Source organism: Haliotis cracherodii, unplaced genomic scaffold (genome assembly GCF_022045235.1).
Source record: "Haliotis cracherodii isolate W230 unplaced genomic scaffold, xgHalCrac1.p SCAF_3, whole genome shotgun sequence".
NCBI classification, from domain to species: Eukaryota; Metazoa; Mollusca; class Gastropoda; order Lepetellida; family Haliotidae; genus Haliotis; species Haliotis cracherodii.
In genome coordinates this window covers 45,987,647-46,007,599 of record NW_027266286.1, presented here as the reverse complement: position 1 = coordinate 46,007,599, position 19,953 = coordinate 45,987,647, and the positions used below count along the sequence as shown (strand labels likewise).

Sequence of the window (19,953 nt, the reverse complement as noted above, 5' to 3'; positions counted from 1 at the left end):
CTCAGCTTGGTATGGAAAGCTTGGTGTGGAAAGCGTTATAGCAAGCTAATGATTGTATAAAACACGCTCATACTACACTTCACAAAATGCATATCAGCTGAGTTAACAGTTTATACTAACCACTTAACAGATTCTGAAGGTGAGCATTTGTAGATCATCTAGAAGCATAAGGAATAAACTACATATACCTGTTTGTGTAGTATAAACTACATATACCTGTTTGTGTTTACTGTACATGTCTCACAAAGTGTACGCACACCTAATTGCTCAACGGTACACATACCTGAACTAGAACTCATTATAATGTATGTATAATGTATATTTACATTCCATTTTTCAGATGGTGTTGATTCACGAGTCACGTGCACGTGTACATACATACGCCTCATTAACATGTGTACATACATACGTCTTAGTAGGACGTGTGTACATACATACGCCTCGCTAACACGTTTACATAAATACGCGTCACTAACACGTATACATACATACGCCTCACTAACACGTGTACATACATATACCTCACTAACACGTGTTCATATACATACACCTCTCTAACACGTGTACATACATATACCTCTCTAACACGTGTTCACACATACGCCTCAATAACACATGTACATACATACACCTCACTAACACATGTACATATATACAACTCATTAAGACGTGTAACTATTTTAAACTACATATACCTGTTTGTGTAGTATAAAGTACATATACCTGTTTGTGTAGTATAAACTACATATACCTGTTTGTGTTTACTTACATGTCTCACAAAGTGTAGGCACACCTTACTGCTCAACGGTACACATACCTGAACTAAAACTTATAATAATGTATGTACATGTGTATATTGTATATTTACATTCCAATGTTCAGATGGTGTTATTCGCGCCTGACTAACACGTGTACATACATACTCCTCATTAACACGTATACATACACCTCATTAACACGTATACATACATGCTCATTAACACGTATACATACATACGCCTGACAAACACGTGTACATACATAGGCCTCACTAACACGTATACATACATACTCCTCATTAACGCGTATACATACATACGCCACACTAACACATGTACATACATAAGCATCACTAACACGTGTACATGTATACAGCTCTCTAACACGTTTACACGCATACGTCTCACCAACACTTGCACATACATACGCCTCACTTGTGCTAGCATACACCTCTCTAACACGTATACATAGATACGCCATAATAACACGTGTACATACATACACCTCACTAACACGTGTAAATACGTATTCATCACTAACACGTGTAACTGTATTCACTTCACTAACAAGTTTATATACATATGATCACTAACACGTGTATATGCATACGCCTCAATAACACGTGTACATACACCTCAGTAACACACGTGCACGTACATATACCTCACTAACACGTGTACATATATACGCATCACTAACACGTGTACACGCATATACCTCACTAACACGTTTACACGCATACGCCTCGCTAACACGTGTACATACATGCGCTTCAATAACACTTGTACATACATACACCTCACTAACACACGTGTACATACATATACATCACTAACACGTGTACATACATACGCATCAATATCACGTGTACACGCATACACCTCTCTAACACGTGTACACGCATACGCCCAACTAACACGCGTACATACATATACCTCACTAACACGTGTACATTTATACGCCTCACTAACACGTGTACACGCATACACGCATCCAAAGGCATGTCCAGTCGATTTCTATCTTTCTCCTCGCTAACATCGAATCTAAACTTTCCTCGTCGCTAAATCGGCCTTTTTCGCTTGGCAATTTGAAGCGCTGACACTTCGCAATTTTGTTTGATGAACAAGTACACCTCAACGCAACACAATATCCCATTTCACGTCTTCAATTCGCCGAGAATAACGGATAATCACTTCATTGTCATGCAGATTCATGCACTTAAAACATTGGAAAAGGACATTCGTATCTCCGCTATGACGTCACCGCTATCGCTCGGCCTCTACATGTATATGCATATGTTCTGGGTGTGGAATCAGGACAGTTGTTTGTTGCTTTTTAGATAACAATGAAATCACATATGACTTTTTTCTGGTGTAAATGATTACCTTGTATGACGGGGTACCTTTAACCTTTTCAATACATCTTCTTTAAAATGCCTCAAGTTTTCGTGTTTTCACAATCTCTAACGAACTCCTCACTTACATGTATATCTATAGCGAAAAGGGGCGGAATAAATGTATGAGGAAATGAACACGAAATCATAGATGGCATTTTGTCGCAATGACATACTAGCAGTTCTTCTGAACGCCTTGGAATATTTAAATATATTTCTACATTAAATACAATGTTTTTATTACCAGTGAGTGAAGTGGGCAGGGCCGTAGACACAAGAAGTGTTCACACCTTATACCCATGTAGGGAATCAGACACGGCTACCCCTCCACTATTGTTCTTTCACAACATTCACATACTACCAAAGATTCATCATTATATTTTGCAATAAAGATCCATCCATATTTCTAGTCCATTAGTGCATTTATTATATGTTGTTCATTGAAATATTCTATAAGTACTACTGTGTGTAAGTTCTGTCTTTCTACGTCTTTCTGAAGAAGTTTACATGTGCGATACATGAACAAAAGCGACAAAAGCCTTTCCACATTCATATTCTGCCAAAAGAAGAGTCGACTGTACGATTGCGACTATATCATGAACAAGCGTAAGCTATTTTCAGTTTGCAAAGTAAAGGTATGCTATTTTCAGTTTCCTGTTTCATTGATAGTAACCTATGTAATTGTCAATTATCTTGTACCATAATATTAATCCTGTAACTACTTGTCTGACCTAATTATACCTGCATGATCCTTCCACCCTGTCAAAATTCCACAATACAATAAATCTAACAATCTTATAGATAACAAAATAAATATTACTAATGTTTATTCTTGTGAGTTTGGATGTAACGAAAGCTTATTATCAAATAAATTATAACATACAAGAATCATTTACACATATCTTGGGTGGATGCATTGTAAATGGTGTTCCATTTTTTGTTATATCGATATAAAAATATGCCACAAATAAATAAATTCAACATATGTATGACAAAATAATTCCACACTTATGAGCAGATATTTGCTGAAAATTATTCTTATACAAGCCATTCTTCATGATCAACAGCAACTTAAAAATTCCTGGACGTCTTGTGTGGGATTTAGTGAAATGATCACATGATGATGTCCTCAACGCAATCGCTTGAAACATCAGCCCTGTGGAGAATCCGGTTTGAAATATTTCTCTTGAAACCTAAAATTATGCTTGTCGTACGATGAGACTTCTTGGATCCGACTCGGTTACTTGGCTGATGGGGTTTCATAGTACCCCAAAGAATATATAGTTGAACATAATATTAATACGTGTTTTGTCAGGATCATACTCGGTTATTTACAGGCCATCGTCATATAGCTGGGAAAGACTGGCGTTAAACAACGAATCAAACAAAAAAACATCACGAACGGTATTCCTTATACAAAGCGAATTTCAACGAGTTCCATGTCTATGCCAAACTATTTTATGAAAGGTTTTCATTTGTTTTATTTTATCAATTATTTTAAACAACTGTACCCCTATTTTTTAAACTGCAGCTGCATGCTCAAGCATTTTCTGACCAATCAAGTGTCTTGGTATACCTGCATGTCCAGGGCGGTCGGGTAGCCTAGTGGTAAAAGCCTTCGCTCGTCACGCCGAAGACCCGGGTTCGATTCTCCACATGGGTACAATGTGTGAAGCCTATTTCTGGTGTCCCCCGCCGTGATTTTGCTGGAATATTGCTAAAAGCGATGTAAAACCAATCACTCACTGCATGTCCACTGTAAAACCTTCATATTTCGCATACTTTCATTTTGCCAATGTAATTAAATGTCCTCATACAATCAGCGACAGACATTTGAATACGTATTACATTGCACACGTAGATATACAAGTGTGGAAGTATAGAATAGCACTTTTAAAGGACTGATGCAGGGAAGGGTCGATAAGATTCGAGCGCCTTGCTTAGGTGGTCAAATAACCAACCCAGTTCCACTGATCTACACACCTGAACGAGAAATGAAAGAGATCAGTCATTTTCATATTTAGATCTGTGCATACGTATTCTGATGATACAAATCTATCCACAAGAGGAATAAACTGTCCAAAAGTCGACTTTCCCTCTATGTTAATCAGTATTCCAGCAGCTCCAGTCTTTGGTGTCACATTTCACAACTTTTGAGGTACAATTGAGGACACTATTTCTACGACTCTTTGCTCATAAGTTGTTTTATCAGGGTTACAACATTCAAGGCCTCAGTAAAGCTTTCAAAAAGACTTAAGGTAGACAGGGTGAGGACGTCTTCATATTTGACATACAATGTAAGTGACATAAATGATGTGTGATGTAATTCTCTATTTTCCATATGTTCCTCTGTTTGTTCTGGCGAAACCTTGATTTGCTTTTGCAGGTTCTTGTGACGGATGCCATCGCTGTGTCTCACCTTTCCGCCCATTGAACAGATATTATAGAATTGAATAAATATTGAATAGATTGCCCATTGTATGGTGTTGATCTGGTTTGTGTGTGATGTTCAGAACTGTTCAGGAGATATGCGGCAAGGACATTGTTATTATCATTGCAGATGTAACTAATCTACACACGCACGCACGCACGCACGCACACACACATGCACACGCACACACACACACACACACACACACACACACACACACACACACAAAACCATTAATATGATAACAAATAAAAATGAACAATAAAATTTAATTCTTCGAAGTAACATTATTCAGAGTGGGTGAAAAGGATTAGGTGACCATCAGAACACAATACATTATTTACACATGTTTTAACTTGATAGATGTGAAATGTGTACTATTTAATTTTATTTTACTATTTTAATAATGAAAATGTCACACATATACCTGCATCAATCTCCCAGCGCATTATATCATTATTCAAACGCTATTGTTCCTGGTTTAAAGGAGTATCTACAGTGATTGAATTATATAAGAAACCATTCACATCAACGGTTTTAAATCAAAATAGCATGGCTCTGATTATAAGGTAACTTGACCTTCGCCTCACGTTGTATGAATTTCCACACGGCGCAGAAGGCCTACACGTCAGTATGGTGGAATGGAGATAAATAAATAGTGCTGTCAATGTTAAGTTCCATGCACATTTTGGCTGTGTTACATGTATCAGATGCAGCCTCGCACTGACCAGCCCATTCCAAAGTCAATAAGGTGATATCATTACTTTTTCACTTTCGCATAAATATCACCAGTTTTAAGGATGGTCTCGGGACAAAGCTGTAACATGGACGCTGGTCTGCGATTACCCTCTCCGATGGACATTGTTTCAAATGTATTATCTTGTATGATATCCTTGATGCATGTTTCAGATTCAACCTTTCCTGGTCCTGCCGGTTGCTCCTTGACATCCGCTGTGTTGTCCATGTCCTCATAATCTCCACCGACTACGTTGCCCTGGCTGCGCTGTTTCAGACTATAAGAAGAAGCCGTCGATTGTGATGCAGAGATGCCTTCCTGGTTCTTTGCTGTGTTGTCAATATCCTCATAACCTCCACCGACTTCGTCTCCCTGGCTGACTGTTTCTGAGTATTAGAAGAAGCCGTCGATTGTGATTCAGAGAAACCTTCCTGGCTCTCTGCTGTATTGTCTATGTCCTCATAATCTCCGCCGACTCCCTTGCCCTGGTTATGCTGTTCCAGGGTATTACACGGGGCTGTCGATTGTGTTGTGTTGTCTACGTACTCATAATCTCTGCCGACTTTCTTGTCCTGGCTATGCTGTTCCAGGGTATTACACGAGGCTGTCGATTGCGTTGTGTTGTCTACGTCCTCATACTCTCTGCCGACCCCCTTGTCCTGGCTATTCTGTTCCAGAGTATTACACGAGGCTGCCGATTGTGATTCAGAGATCTGTTTCTGGTTCGTTGTTATGTTGTCAACGTCCTCATACTAATCTCCACCCACTCCGTTGTCCTGGATGTACTGTTTCAGAGTATTGCAGGAAGCCGTCAATTGTGATTCGGAAATTATATTTTCCTGCTTCTTTACTGCATTGTCAACATCATCAAAATGGCCATTAATGACGTGGCTGCTCCTACTTCCGTTATCTTCACAAGCACATTCCGCTAGCACATTCGTTTCTTTCTGGTTTTCTGCCATGTCAACATGTGAAATGATGTCTTCGTTGTACCTCTTCACTTGAACATCACTAACTGTCTCTTGTGGCACAGGAAAGTTTTGGTTCCTCCGATGTTCCCTGTAAGTAAATAAATACTTTCTAAAAGTAAAGATTTCTACGATTGTTATCGAATTGGAATTGGATCGTATTGCAACGGCTGTCCTACCATTTTCTCTGTATGTTTAACCTTATATTTGTTACTTTTGTGACAAAACAACACCGCAGAACCATGCATTTAACATACAGTTAACATTCGGAAATATTTTTTTTCAGAGCGAATGCGTAACGATAAATTGTAAATGCGAATTTCTGAACGTTAACGAATTTTGTCAATTCATATTTAACAAACTGATGTACTGCTTGGGTCGTGAGTTTTTCCCTGTTTTTGTCCTCGGGGAAAATGTATCGGTTTCTAACACACAAAACTCAAGTAGTCCAAGCTTGTATTCCTCTTGTATCCGTTTCACACACATTACAAAAATCATCACCATTTACTGTGTACTTACAATATCCCGCATACAACACCGATGCACACCAAGAGGCCTCCAACCACCGCTAACGCTATGTTAAGACCTACGGAATCATAAAACATATATTTTACACACTGAAAATATGATGAAATAAGTCATGCTTTTCATGTCATGTGCGCTCTCCAGTGTGAAATTTATACAAGACCTGTGAGTGTCATCAACTCAACTCATTATTTAAATAAAGGAACAAATGCTAATAAAGCTTCTTTTTCTCTCTTGAAAACAATTATTTATTTAATAACTAGTGAGTGTTTGAATCAAGATTCCAATCAAGACACCAAAACTGTGAGCTTATCAATAGATGAGCTCAGTCTGGTAATTACCTTGTGAAATAAATCTAAATAACAAATCTGATAAGACTTGTTGTTGACTGGTTGACAACTAAAACGAAAGATTCATTATTCGTTTTTAGCATATACCAGATAACTATATACCGAGGTGTAGATGTAACTGTCATTATTTGTACATCAGAGTTGACAGATTGAAACAAAGAGTGCCACATACTCTTCACTGTAACCGTATTAAAGAAGACGAATATCACGTCGTCGTGATTTGCCAGGAATACAGTAACATAAGAATAAAATATTTACCCCAGTACGTTGTAATCAGACTCTCTTATGAAACGTTTCTGATCCTAATACACTCTGATAATGATCAACTCCTATTTAATCTATTTCTATTATCTCTATCTATATTCCATGTGGCCCACATTACCGAATAAATCTGTCTGTCTGTCTGTCATGGGTTTAACCAAATGTGTAAACGTCTAAGACCTGCATCACTTCGGGCTTTTCCTCTTTCTTAAGCTGACACATCGTGGTATAACTCTAATACTGTTCAAAATAGTGTGAAGCCCAACATATTATACATTAACGACATTGTGTGCTGTGATCATACAATTAACACCAAAGAAAAGTGTAGAAGCCTATAAATAATCCTGACGTATTATCAAATATCAACATTTGGGTATTGTGATGTTTAACGTTTAGCTTTTGTGTTTAGACATAATCAAAAGCGTTATTGTAATAGAGTGTTAAACGTATGTAGGTGTAATCCTATGATGTTACATGTGGATCATTGTGTATTGTTCTTCCTTACCTAAAGTTGATTCTGTAGTTGGCTCTACCTCAGTCACACCTGGCTGAGTGGATCCGGTGCTGGGACTCATGGATAATGGGTCACTGCAACTCACGTCTATGTCTGTACAACATTATATTACTGTAGTCAATATGCAACTCAGCTCTCACGCACTTCGGATAGATCGTAATTGACACAAAGCGTGTCAGTTTGTCAACCTCGATATATTTGTATTGAAGATCTAGATGATTATTATCAAACTATGCTCGATTTTCTTTTCTGATCATGTATTGAAATACTTTTAAAGCAAATAGTATCAAAGTTTATATAAAGAGCAAAATGAAAAACACATCCGGTTGATCAGTTGAACATGTCAAAATTGAACATTCACTAATTTGTAAGGGATAGAATGCCAACAACATTAAGATAATAAAATGATGTTGTAACCCTATTATAGATAGGATTCAGATTGAACATATTACCATTACTTTGCGCTTGCAATATCATCTGGCCTTTGAGTGACAGGCTCTGTGTATGACCGCCCTCCCGAACAACACACAGATCTATGTCATTCTGATCGACCGTCTGAGGAATGCTGCTACCTTCACGGCAGTTTTTGTCAAGGAATGATACATTATGAACAAGCGTTATTCCACAGTCCAAACTCGTCCTTCTCAATACTGTCTGAGCTGCTTTAAAATCTAGATGACAACAACATCTTAAGGTGGATGGAGTCAAATCTAATGTTCCGTGCAGTCGCATTTCCCCCACTGCACATCTCCACCTCTGCAAATCAATGTTACCTGACGTGATGTAGTTGTTACATATATGCCATAAATGCAACAGAAAAAGTCGAAACAAATTGACAATTTCTAGCCACGTTAACGTCGAGGTAATAAAAATATTTGACACAGGACACATTGTTCACTAAAATTGTTTTATTAATCCAGAAAGTTTTACTTGAAACTGTGTGTCCAATGGTTACTTTTTGGTCCCCCAAACACCCTGGCAAATATGCACTAGTGCATGTTTATGGGACCGGTAAAGGGAGTTAGAGTAGAAGATAAGGAAAAGCGCATGTTTTATAAATAAAACTTGAGACATGAAATTTCCCAATTATTGGATGAATTCACCCAGGGAACCTACAGAAACAAATAGTAACGGGTATTTTTCAAACATGAAATTCAAAATTACGAAAACAACGCACGTCTACTATCTTTTATGTGTATTTGTCAAAATATACACGTGTTCTGTAGTTCCCCGATAGTACTTAAAAAAGCCATTTCCACAGTCATAGGAAATTTCAAGTTTACTATTCTGACTGCACCATGCCATGAGCATGTGTTTTTGGATCAATATAAAATAGTGATGATACCAAGTGTTCGCTGAAAGGTGACCATCCCCTGCCACACTGCTGCCCCCCGTCACAAACACTTGCAAAGGCCTAAAAAATGTTCACCGAAAAAGACCACGGGAACAAAGTTTATGATGCAAGTAAAAATAGGGAATCGTATCAAACATGATTTTTGGCACTGAACTGACAAATGTGGAAATGTCCTCCATATGCCTATCATAAAACTTTTTGAAAGCTTTGCTGTGGCCTTGAATGTTGTATTAGTGATCAGACAACCTTTGAGCAAGAGTCGTATGAAGAAAATATTTAACGTTAGTTTAACTTAACTCACTTTTTAAAAGACACTTTAGCACAAACGCATAATAATTACAGACTGAGTGTTTAACTATTTTGAAAGCTGTAACCACTTGTGGATGAAACGTTTACCCACAGCAAAACATCATGATATCAATGTGTTAGCATGCTATAAATACACAAAATATAACGTTGAGCACACTCCTATTTCTGAACCATGACAAATGGCAAAAATCATGGCTTGGGATGACTGACCATAGGAGGACACATGAAACAGATCAGTAGCGGGTATAACCGCCACGTACCCGGATAACGCATTCCCCCTACGTCTCATGCCCCAGTCAGACGTTGGATCTGTTGATGGGTCAGCAACAACCACTCCTGACGCAAATGCTGCTTCCAGTTGGCGTAAATCGCGTGCCTGTTTGCGCCGCCCTAGTATATCCCAAACATATTCAAGGGGGTTCAAATCTGGGCTCATTGCTGGCCAGGGTAGAGTCGTTATTGCATTTACACTCATGCGAACGATGAGGCCTGCCATTGTCATCCATGTACTGAGGTCGGGTAGCACGAGGGCGGTTGTCAAAATGAGGAACGACGACTGGCCTCAAAACATCTCGGATGTACCGAGCCCTTGCTAGGTTTCCCTATGGTGACAAATTCCAACCTGCATTCATGAGAGATACACCCCTAAACCATTACCGAGCCCCCGCCGTATGTAACAGTCGGTTTAACGTTCTTGGGGGTGTAGGCCGTGTTCCGGTGCCTCCAAATTCTCGTTCTTCCATCAGTGACGTGGAACAGAAAGCGACTTTCGTCTCCAAGTTCTCACATTCCAGTTCTGTCGCGCAATACACCTTGCTAAACGAGCAAAACATCTTGCCCTCAGTCCTGCTGCTTTCAGCCGGTTCCTGACGGTTCTGGTGCTGAAACGACGATCGGGCAACCACAGCTGTTTCAGACGAGTACTTATTAAAAAGTGTTCTCGGTGAATGAGACGAAGAAAGTCTCTGTCTTCGCGATGTGTCGTTACAGGAGGTCTTCCGGATCTGGGATGGTCCTGTGCATCAGCGGTCGGAGCATGTTTCTCGACTAAACGGCATACAACAGTGTGATGATACCCCAAATTCCGACCAATGGCCTTACAAGACATTCCAGCGTTATGCATGCCGATTACTTGCCTTCTTGTGGCGTTTGATAATAGCCTTGTGCCATGGTCACACAATGTCATGGAATAACTGTTTAAAACCGAGCTTAAGAAATCAATTTTAACGTTTGGATATACTGTTTTTAGAGATACTCGAGGGTAGCATGTTGCACGGGCATACGATGCATGGCACGTGAGCTTTCGTCACGCATTACTGATTACATCATCTCGTGATAACATAATTCTTCTCGTAATTATATCTTGGGACCAAAAAATAATGAAATATATTAGGGTGTGCTTAACTTTTTACTTTGTGTATATTTCACAAAATAACAAAAGAAAACGTGCGTATTGCTGTAATTCCCTCAATTATTAATGGGGGCGGTTGGGTAGCCTAGAGGTCTAAATCGTTCGCTCTTAACATCGAAGACCCGAGTTCGAATCCCGACATGAGTACAATTTGTGAAGCCAATTTCTGGTGTCCCCAGCCGTGATATTGCTGGAATATTGCTAAAAGCGACGTTTACCCATATTCACACACTCACTCAATTATTAATGGGCAGTTACATTTTTTGGGATGACGTAATACAGCGCTATTACGCCAGGCAATCAAGTCACAATGCAGTTACATTGCGGTACTACTTCCTTTCGTCCACAAAAGCTACAAAAGTAGACGATGCAGGGTGCGTCATAACATAACAATGTTCAATATAAAATGAACACTCAACATTTTATCCGTCCTTCTTTGGCTCCCACAGACAATTTTTGTTGGTTTTAAGGTTCCAGATACGTGGGTATGGCCATGTGAGGCTGCTATGGTTTCAAAATATTGCACTTTATGCTGTTATCTCTCTGTGTGTCACATGTTAAAACTGTTTGTTCAACACTTTCCTTGTTCTCGTTTAAATTATCGATAACGTTATCTACTGCCCGAATCAACGGGAATCGAGAATTACACGCAGTGCACAAATATATATGTCTTGTTTCATCAATTTATTAGGGGAACTCGATTCTACAGCTGAACGACAATTATGTGATTGTATACGTCAATGTGTATTGTATATGTTGTTATTTGTGTCTGTTTAGGTAGTTAGATAGGACAGATTCTCAGAGCACCTCAAGAAAGAAGAAGGAAACAGAGTTCAAACAAAATTAAAGTAACAATATAGTGAGTATGGTTTTACGCTGCTTTTAGCAATATTCCAGCAATATCACGGCGGGGGACACCAGAAATAGGCTTCACATGTAACAAAATAGAGTAATAACACCATGGTATTGTTGGGCGTGTTGAATTTTACTAATATCTAATCCAAGCACATTAAACTATATCATGGCACTTGGGAGTAAATCGTTTGTTAATTAATACCTTCTGAAGGACAAATCAAACAATGAACATGTTTATTTTTAATGCTCACAAATGAGGAACAAAAGCCTGTACTAGTTGCAGGATAACGTCGAAATCCTATAATCACATGTTGAGTGCAGTGCTTGACATGTAAAATCAGATCTAAGGTGGGTGCGATTGTCAGTTTCAGATTCCTTATGTGGTTACAGTGGTTGAAATGTTGTTAACATGAGGTGACTGCAGTGGTACATGTATGAATAAAACAATCAAATAGTCAAAAGCTAGCTTAAAAGGAAGATTACTGTAAATGACATCACGAAAAGATATATACTAACGGAAAAAATGTATCATTGTTTGATATAAAGTGCAAAAAAAGTACATATATTCTGAAAATAAATAATCTATCTTTCAATACATGAAGACATCACCTCGACCTTTAGGTCGTGATTCACAATTTTCACATGCATGTTAATGTATGGCACACAAGTAGGACGTCTGCGTGTTGGTTTGGAGCATGATATGTGTTTTTTCATGTAAACAGCACACACTGACAGTTTAGCTATCAGGTGCTCATAAAAACAATTATGTTGTACCGTAATCCAGTCGGCGCGCCCTGGGCATGCTGCAAACAGGAATAGCACAAAACGGAGGTGCCAGATATTTTACATTACCATCTCTCAGGTACTACAGCAGGGCAGCACTCATGACTTTCCACCCGTCCCGCGTCTACACGTGACTTCAACAAGACAACTGTATTCGGTTTGTCCATCTACGGAATCGATACCAAGCTGCTTCATTAACAGCTCGGACAATCTCTGGGTTGAGACCAGTTAGTGGCAGAACCATACGCAGCCGTCAGAGAGAGAGAGCAAAACAACGTTGCAGCAGGATAAAGCCCGCCCATGTGTTTCACGTGTTATAAAAAATATTTTGAGTCAGCAACACATTGCTGTGCGACTACCATGGCCGGATGATTCTCCAGACCTCAACAAAACAGCCACTTTCTGGAATAGACGAGTAGTTGAAATGCAGAACTCCGCCTACACGTCAGTATGGTGGAATGGAGATAAATAAATAGTGCTGTCAATGTTAAGCTCAGTGCACCTTTTGGTTGTGTTACATGTACCATGTGCAGCATCTCACTGATCATAACGTTCCAAAGGTAATATCCTCACTTTTTCACTTTCGCATAAACATCACCAGTTTTAAGGATGGTCTCGTGGCAAATCTGTAAAACGGATGCTGGTCTGTGATTACCCTCTCCGGTTGATATTCTTTTATATGCATTATCCTGTATGATGTCCTTGATGCATGTATCAAATTCAATCTTGTCTGGTCCTGTCGGCTGCTCATTGGCATCCGCTGTGTTGTCCATGTCCTCATAATCTCCACCGACTACGTTGCCATGGCTGCGCTGTTTCAGACTATTACAAGAAGCCGCCGATTGTGATGGAGAGATACATTCATGGTTCTTTGCTGTGTTGTCAATGTCCTCATAGTCTCCACAGACTCCCTTGCCCTGGCTGTTATGTTCCTGAGCACTACACGAGGCCGTCGGATGTGATTCAGAGATATCTCCATGGTTCGTTGTTGTGTTGTCAATGTCCTCATAATCTCCACTGACTCCGTTGCCCTGTCTGTGCTGTTCCTGAGCACTACACGAGGCCGTCGGATGTGATTCAGAGATATATCCATGGTTCGTTGCTGTGTTGTCAATGTCCTCATAATCTCCACTGATTCCCTTGCCCTGGCTGTACTGTTCCTGAGCACTACACGAGGCCGTCGGATGTGATTCAGAGATAACTCCATGGTTCGTTGCTGTGTTGTCAATGTCCTCATAATCTCCACTGACTCCGTTGCCCTGTCTGTGCTGTTCCAGAGTATTACACGAGGCTGTCGATTGTGATTCAGAGATCTGTTTCTGGTTCGTTGTTGTGTTGTCAACGTCCTCATAATAATCTCCACCCACTCCGTTGCCCTGGATGTATTGTTTCAGAGTACTGCAGGAAGCCGTCAATTGTGAATCGGAAATTATTTTTTCCTGGTTCTTTACTGTGTTGTCAACATCATCTAAATGGCCATTAATAACCTGGCCGCTCCTATTTCCGTTATCTTCACAAGCACATTCCACTGGCACATTCGTTTCTTTCTGGTTGTCAACATGTAAAATGATGTCTTCGTTGTACCTCTTCACTTGAACATCACTAACTGTCTCTTGTGGCACAGGAAAGTTTTGGTTCCTCCGATGTTCCCTGTAAGTAAATAAATACTTCTTCGATTGTTTTCGAATTGGAATTGGATCGTATTCCAACGGCTTTCCTACCATTTTCTCTGTATGTTTAACCTTATATTTGTTACTTTTGTGACAAAACAACACCGCAAAACCATGCATTTAACATACAGTTAACATTCGGAAAGATCGGTAGAGCAGTCATATTTTCAAGAAGATTTTCATAGCGAAGCTTAACGTTAACGAATTTCTAAATTCATATTTAAGAAACTCATGTACTGCTGAGGGCGTGAGTTTTTCCCTAGGTATCGTTTTGTCCTTGGCGAAAATGTATCGGTTTCTAACACACAAAACTCTAGTAGTCCATGCTTGTATTTCTCTTGTATTTGTTTCACACACATTACAAAAATCATCACCTTTTACTGTGTACTTACAATATCACGCATACAACACCGATGCACGTCAAGACGCCTCCAACCACCGCTAACGCTATGTAAACTCCTACGGAATTATAAAACATATATTTTTCACACTGAACATATGATGAAATAAGTCATGCTTTTCATGTCATATGCCCCCGTCCCCAGTGTGAAATTAATGCGACATGTGAGCATCATCAACTCAACTCATTATTTAAATTAACTTACAAATGCTGATAAGCTTCTTTTTCTTTAATAATTAGTGAGTGTTTGAATCAAGAACGTTCTCTTCCCATCAAATATTCTGTGATACTATCAATAGGAGAGCCTTGTTATTATCTTGTGAAATAAATGTCAAAAACAAATGTGATGAGACGTTTTAAAGAGTGATTGATTGGCAATAAAAACGAAAGGTTCACTGTTCGTATTAAGCATATACCAAATAACTTTACACCGAAGTGTAGATGTAACTGTCATAATTTGCATATGAGAGTTGCCAGATTTTCCAAAACTCCTTAAACAAAAAGCACCTTCATACGTGTTCTGTAACACTATCATAGAAGACGAATATCTCGTCTTAATGATTTGCCAGGAATATATATATATATATATATATATATATATATATATATATATATATATATATATATATATATATATATGGGTAAGTATGTTGCGATCAGTTATCTGAACAGAGCAACAGCGACGACACAAACATCAAAGTCACATACTGATATAAACGATAATAACTCCTGATCAAAAGCTATACGACTACAGTACTATTTGTGCTTATGAAGAAAAAGAAAGCAGCTGATTTAGCTAATGTCTGTTATCAGATATCATAAATTATAATGTCCTTCTTCACTTCTTTTATCGCTGGCACGAGGGGCCCTGTCGTCTTTCAGTTCTTTAAGTGATAATTGTAACATGTGGCAAGTAGTGTGTTATTTTGAGATTATTTATTTAGAGTTTTATATAAAACGTGTGCACCAAGTTATCAAATATAACCTCATACCACCCTTTTCATCCCATAGTATTTGTGGTGTAACTTGGTGTTCAAGAATATTGCACTTTTATAGCGCCGTGTGTGGCTGCTTCTACTAGCTTCTGTAAGTGGATGTAATATCCATCATTGTCAAAGTGCTTCGAGGATATATGAACAGTGTCTAGATGTATGAATTGAGGTCAGGACAAAGGGGATTAACGTCGTGTTCAAGATTATTTCACTGCAATTTGGAAATGCGAGTCCCGAATCGAGGCGTTTATCTCGCTAAACGAATATCAGCCAAGATAAGTTCGGTGTCATAATATCACACTTAGCGTAGATCGATGTTCAAGACATCGGTCACTGGATTGTGTGTTCCAAGCAGATGATTTAGCTAATGCCTGTTGTCAGATATCATAATGTCCTTCTTCACTTTTATCGCGGGCACCAGGGGGTTCGACATCAGTCACTGGATTGTGTGTTCTAAATTCGATTACTTATTGACCGGCGTCATAAAGCTTGAATAGTGTTGAATGCAGCGTTAAACAAACAGATCACTTGTTCAGATTTACGTAGCTTTGGCGTGCCAGGAATCTTTGATCGTGAATTCGAATCCTTGATTCGCCTGATTGTGCTTTTGGGTTTGACAACATCATGCCCGTGTTCGTGATATTAAGCGAAGTTTTGAAAGTCAAAGACCTTCGGGCCTCCCTCTCACATCTCAAGCTGACACAAATTGATAAAACTAATATACTTTTCAAGGCAGCGTTAAACCAAACTCACTCACGTACTCACTACACATAAATGTACATACAAAGCTTTAATCTATGGACATTGTGGTCTGTGAGAAAAAGTCCTAATATAATCCTGACGTATTATCACTTTTCTTTGGTTTGTGGTACTTAATGTGTTAAAAAGTTAAGACGTAATTATAAGATGTTGGACCTTACATACGTGTATCATTTGGTGTTCCATGTGGATCATTGTGTATTGCTTTCCCTCACCTGAAGACGTTGACGGAGTCAGTTCTGTAGTTGACTCTACCTCGGTCACACCTAGCTGAGTGGATCCAGTGCTTGGAATCATAGAAAATGGATCACTGCAGTTCACGTCTATGTCTGTAAAACATAATATCACCCAGCTTACAACCAATATATACTCACAGCCAAAAGAAACGCGAACAAAAGAAACATATAGAGAAGTATGTATGTCAAGAAAAGTTTCTGACAAAACTAACAATCCGCCAAATGCTACCACAGTGTCTTTAATCTTATCACGATGTGCTGCACATGATTTCCACTACATACTCACCGCCAAAAGAAACGCTAACCAAACATATAGAGTGAGTGAGATTGGTTTTACGCCGCTTTTAGCAATATTCCAGCAGTATCACGGCGGGGAACACCAGTTTTTACCAGCGGCGTAAAACCATACTCACTCACTTCTCAACATGCATGGTTTTCGCGTTTCTTTTGTCGGATGGTATAATTCTCTAAAACATTCAGCAGTAGTTCTACTCAATCACACCGGAATCAATTTATAACCATACGACTTAAAAGTTACTCTTGAAATATTCTTCCGACATAAATAATAAATAAGATATTATGTTTTGGTGATCGATTGATAATCAAAACCATGTGTTTTTGTGGTGTCAACGTTCAGCTCCTGTGATGTGACATGTGGATTACTGTGTATTGTTCTGCCTTACCTGAAGACTTTGAAGTCAGTTCTGTTGTTGGCTCTACCTTGGTCACACCTTGCTCAGAGGAACCCGCGCATGGTATTGGCTGTCTGCAGTTCACGTCTATGTCTGTACAACATAATATTACTGAAGCCAACGGGCATTATAATTCTACAAATTGTCCAGACTTTGCAGACGGTAGTAATTCTAATCAAGCACACCTGATTGGTTGTACTTGCCACAAAGTGCATACGTTTGTTGAAATCAATTTATTTTCATTAACGCTGTAGCAGATCAAACGGTGCTTTTCCGCAAAATATTATTTCTGTTCATATACTGATGTGCAATACATGAGTCCAATCTAAAATCACCCGGAGCAACCAAAAGGTATGCCATAGTGTTCATAAAAAAAATTGTCATTAAACCGCAACACAAAGATTTGAGGACATTACGTCAGAACGGATTTCCGTGACTTTTGACAGTTCACAGGACTTACAGGAAGTCGACACTAGCCAATCAGAAAGCAGCTGTCTCGAGCTTTGCGATACAAGTTTGAAAAAGGCGACTCGCATTCCCGACTACGTTTTGAAAAATCTTTTGACAAATTTCTCGATTCAAATTTAAAAACCCCAATGTTTGATAGATGACCCTGATTGTATGGCAGTACTTCCCAAGGGCTATGGAAATGCTCATCCGTTTCCAAAAAATGGAAGATAGATGATGATCTTAACGGAACCAGTCGTAAAGCCCGTAACTATTCAGAATGCATCATGTTAACCCACGAGTATTCGTGGTTATATGATTAAAAAAAATATAATTGGGACTTTCACTTCTTTCTCGATCTTGTAAATAAAAGCGACAAAACCCTTTGCATATTCCAAAGCAGAATCGATTGTAGGATTCCGACTATATCCTGAACATGTCTTTAGTTTATGAATCACTCTAAAATATTGATGATGCCAGGTGTTCGCGATGGCATCCGTCATAAACACATGCAAAGGCAAGTCAATTGTTCACATGAAAAAAAGACAGGAACATTTGACGACGCTCTAATTGGTCGGATGAAACGTAGTTCTTGCGTGACCTGCGATGTGACATCCTCAAACCTATGTCTTAGCTAGCTGATTTGAATGAGACTGAAAAAAACCTTGATAGGCAACGTTACCACAATTTTTACCAAATCATCACAATTACATGAGTTTCAAGTGAACAGTTGAACATGTAAAAATTAAACATTCACTACTTAGTTTGGGGATAGAGGACGAACGCCATTTAACATGAAGTGATGTACAGCTTGTATCATAAAGCAGATTACATGTAGATGTAATACAATACCATCAACGGTTGCTTGCAGTATCAACTGGCCTTGGAGTGATTGTGTCTGTGCATGGCAATCCTCCCGAACGACACACAGATCAAACGCAATTTCACCTGGAGTGACTTTCTGAGAACTGGTGCCTCTACTTTTACAGGTTGTGCCAAGGAATGATACATTATGAACAAGTGTTATTCCACAGCCTACAGTCATATTTCTCCACACTACCTGAGTTGTTTTCAAATTTAGATGACAGCAACATTTATAGTTAATTGAAGTCAAATCTATTGTCAGATTGATGATCCGCGCACTCGCCGTTCCGCCATTGCACACATCCACCTCTGCAACACAATTTAACATTGTATGATGTATTTACCACATAATGAACCGTTATTGTGTCGCATCATATAAACAGTGTAATCAACACATGTCAACACATTTGTCAACCACTTGGAGACAAACAATTCGCTGCAACCCTTAAAGATATAATTTCTCTAAGAGGTACTCTAACAAATAAGATTCCATAAACATCGCCGATGTTACATGCAGGCACAATTTAACACGAACATTTGGTATTGTGGATAATTAATCAAGCTATCTAGTCGACAAAAAACCCTACACAATTTCCAAAGAGAATGAAATACATCATGAATAACATGAGTTCATCTCGCAAACCTACAAACCTCAAATGTCGTTCTTCAAATTGCAATTGATACGTTAGCCAGCCATATACATGTAGAGAAAGCATGAAAACGAATGCACACGATAATCCACAGTTTGACCTCACTATTTTCCAGATATGTAAGTCTTAGAAAACTATATCGTCTTTTGATGATTTGTATTTACCTTCTGCTCCACAGAAATTGACCAAGGCAGCTAATCCAACTGCCGTAACAACTGATATCCACTGCATCCTCAACTTGTGTTGAGATTGTGATACAGGCTGCAAAGGTCATTGCAAAACCACATATCCAACGCTAAGCATGAACTAGATATATATAAGCTGGACGAGGAAGTGTTAATATTTCGTTGTGTTGTTATCTTCCAACTCTCAATTTTCCTCGGGAACGTAAATGTTGAAAATGATAATGACATGGGCATTCAATTTGGAAGAGTAAACATTTCAGACATATCTGGACCATCAGGCATCAGAACGTCTTAAGATGCAACAACTTTCAAGCATCAGAATCAGAGTTTAACACACAGCGTAGACCTTTGCTTACCAACACTTGGTCAATTACCCAGATGTATATATCCATATGCCATGCAGGTATTG

The 19,953-nt window shown here is 39.0% G+C and overlaps 1 protein-coding gene and 2 pseudogenes across 1 annotated transcript; all 3 read right to left on the bottom strand.

The window, feature by feature from the left end:
• Nucleotides 1-5,343: 5,343 nt before the first annotated feature.
• Nucleotides 5,344-7,645, bottom strand: LOC139475471 (uncharacterized; annotated as a pseudogene).
• Nucleotides 7,646-7,815: 170 nt separating this feature from the next.
• Nucleotides 7,816-10,096, bottom strand: LOC139475470 (uncharacterized; annotated as a pseudogene).
• Nucleotides 10,097-13,218: 3,122 nt separating this feature from the next.
• LOC139475469 (uncharacterized) lies at nt 13,219-19,590 on the bottom strand. The gene is made up of 7 exons (XM_071258674.1): nt 19,524-19,590; nt 18,705-19,018; nt 17,226-17,232; nt 16,686-16,799; nt 14,712-14,778; nt 13,765-14,299; nt 13,219-13,536 (listed from the first exon to the last, which is right to left on the bottom strand). The coding sequence occupies exons 1-7, from the start codon at nt 19,588-19,590 to the stop codon at nt 13,219-13,221; spliced, it is 1,422 nt and encodes a 473-aa protein (XP_071114775.1).
• Between the last annotated feature and the right edge of the window lie 363 nt (nt 19,591-19,953).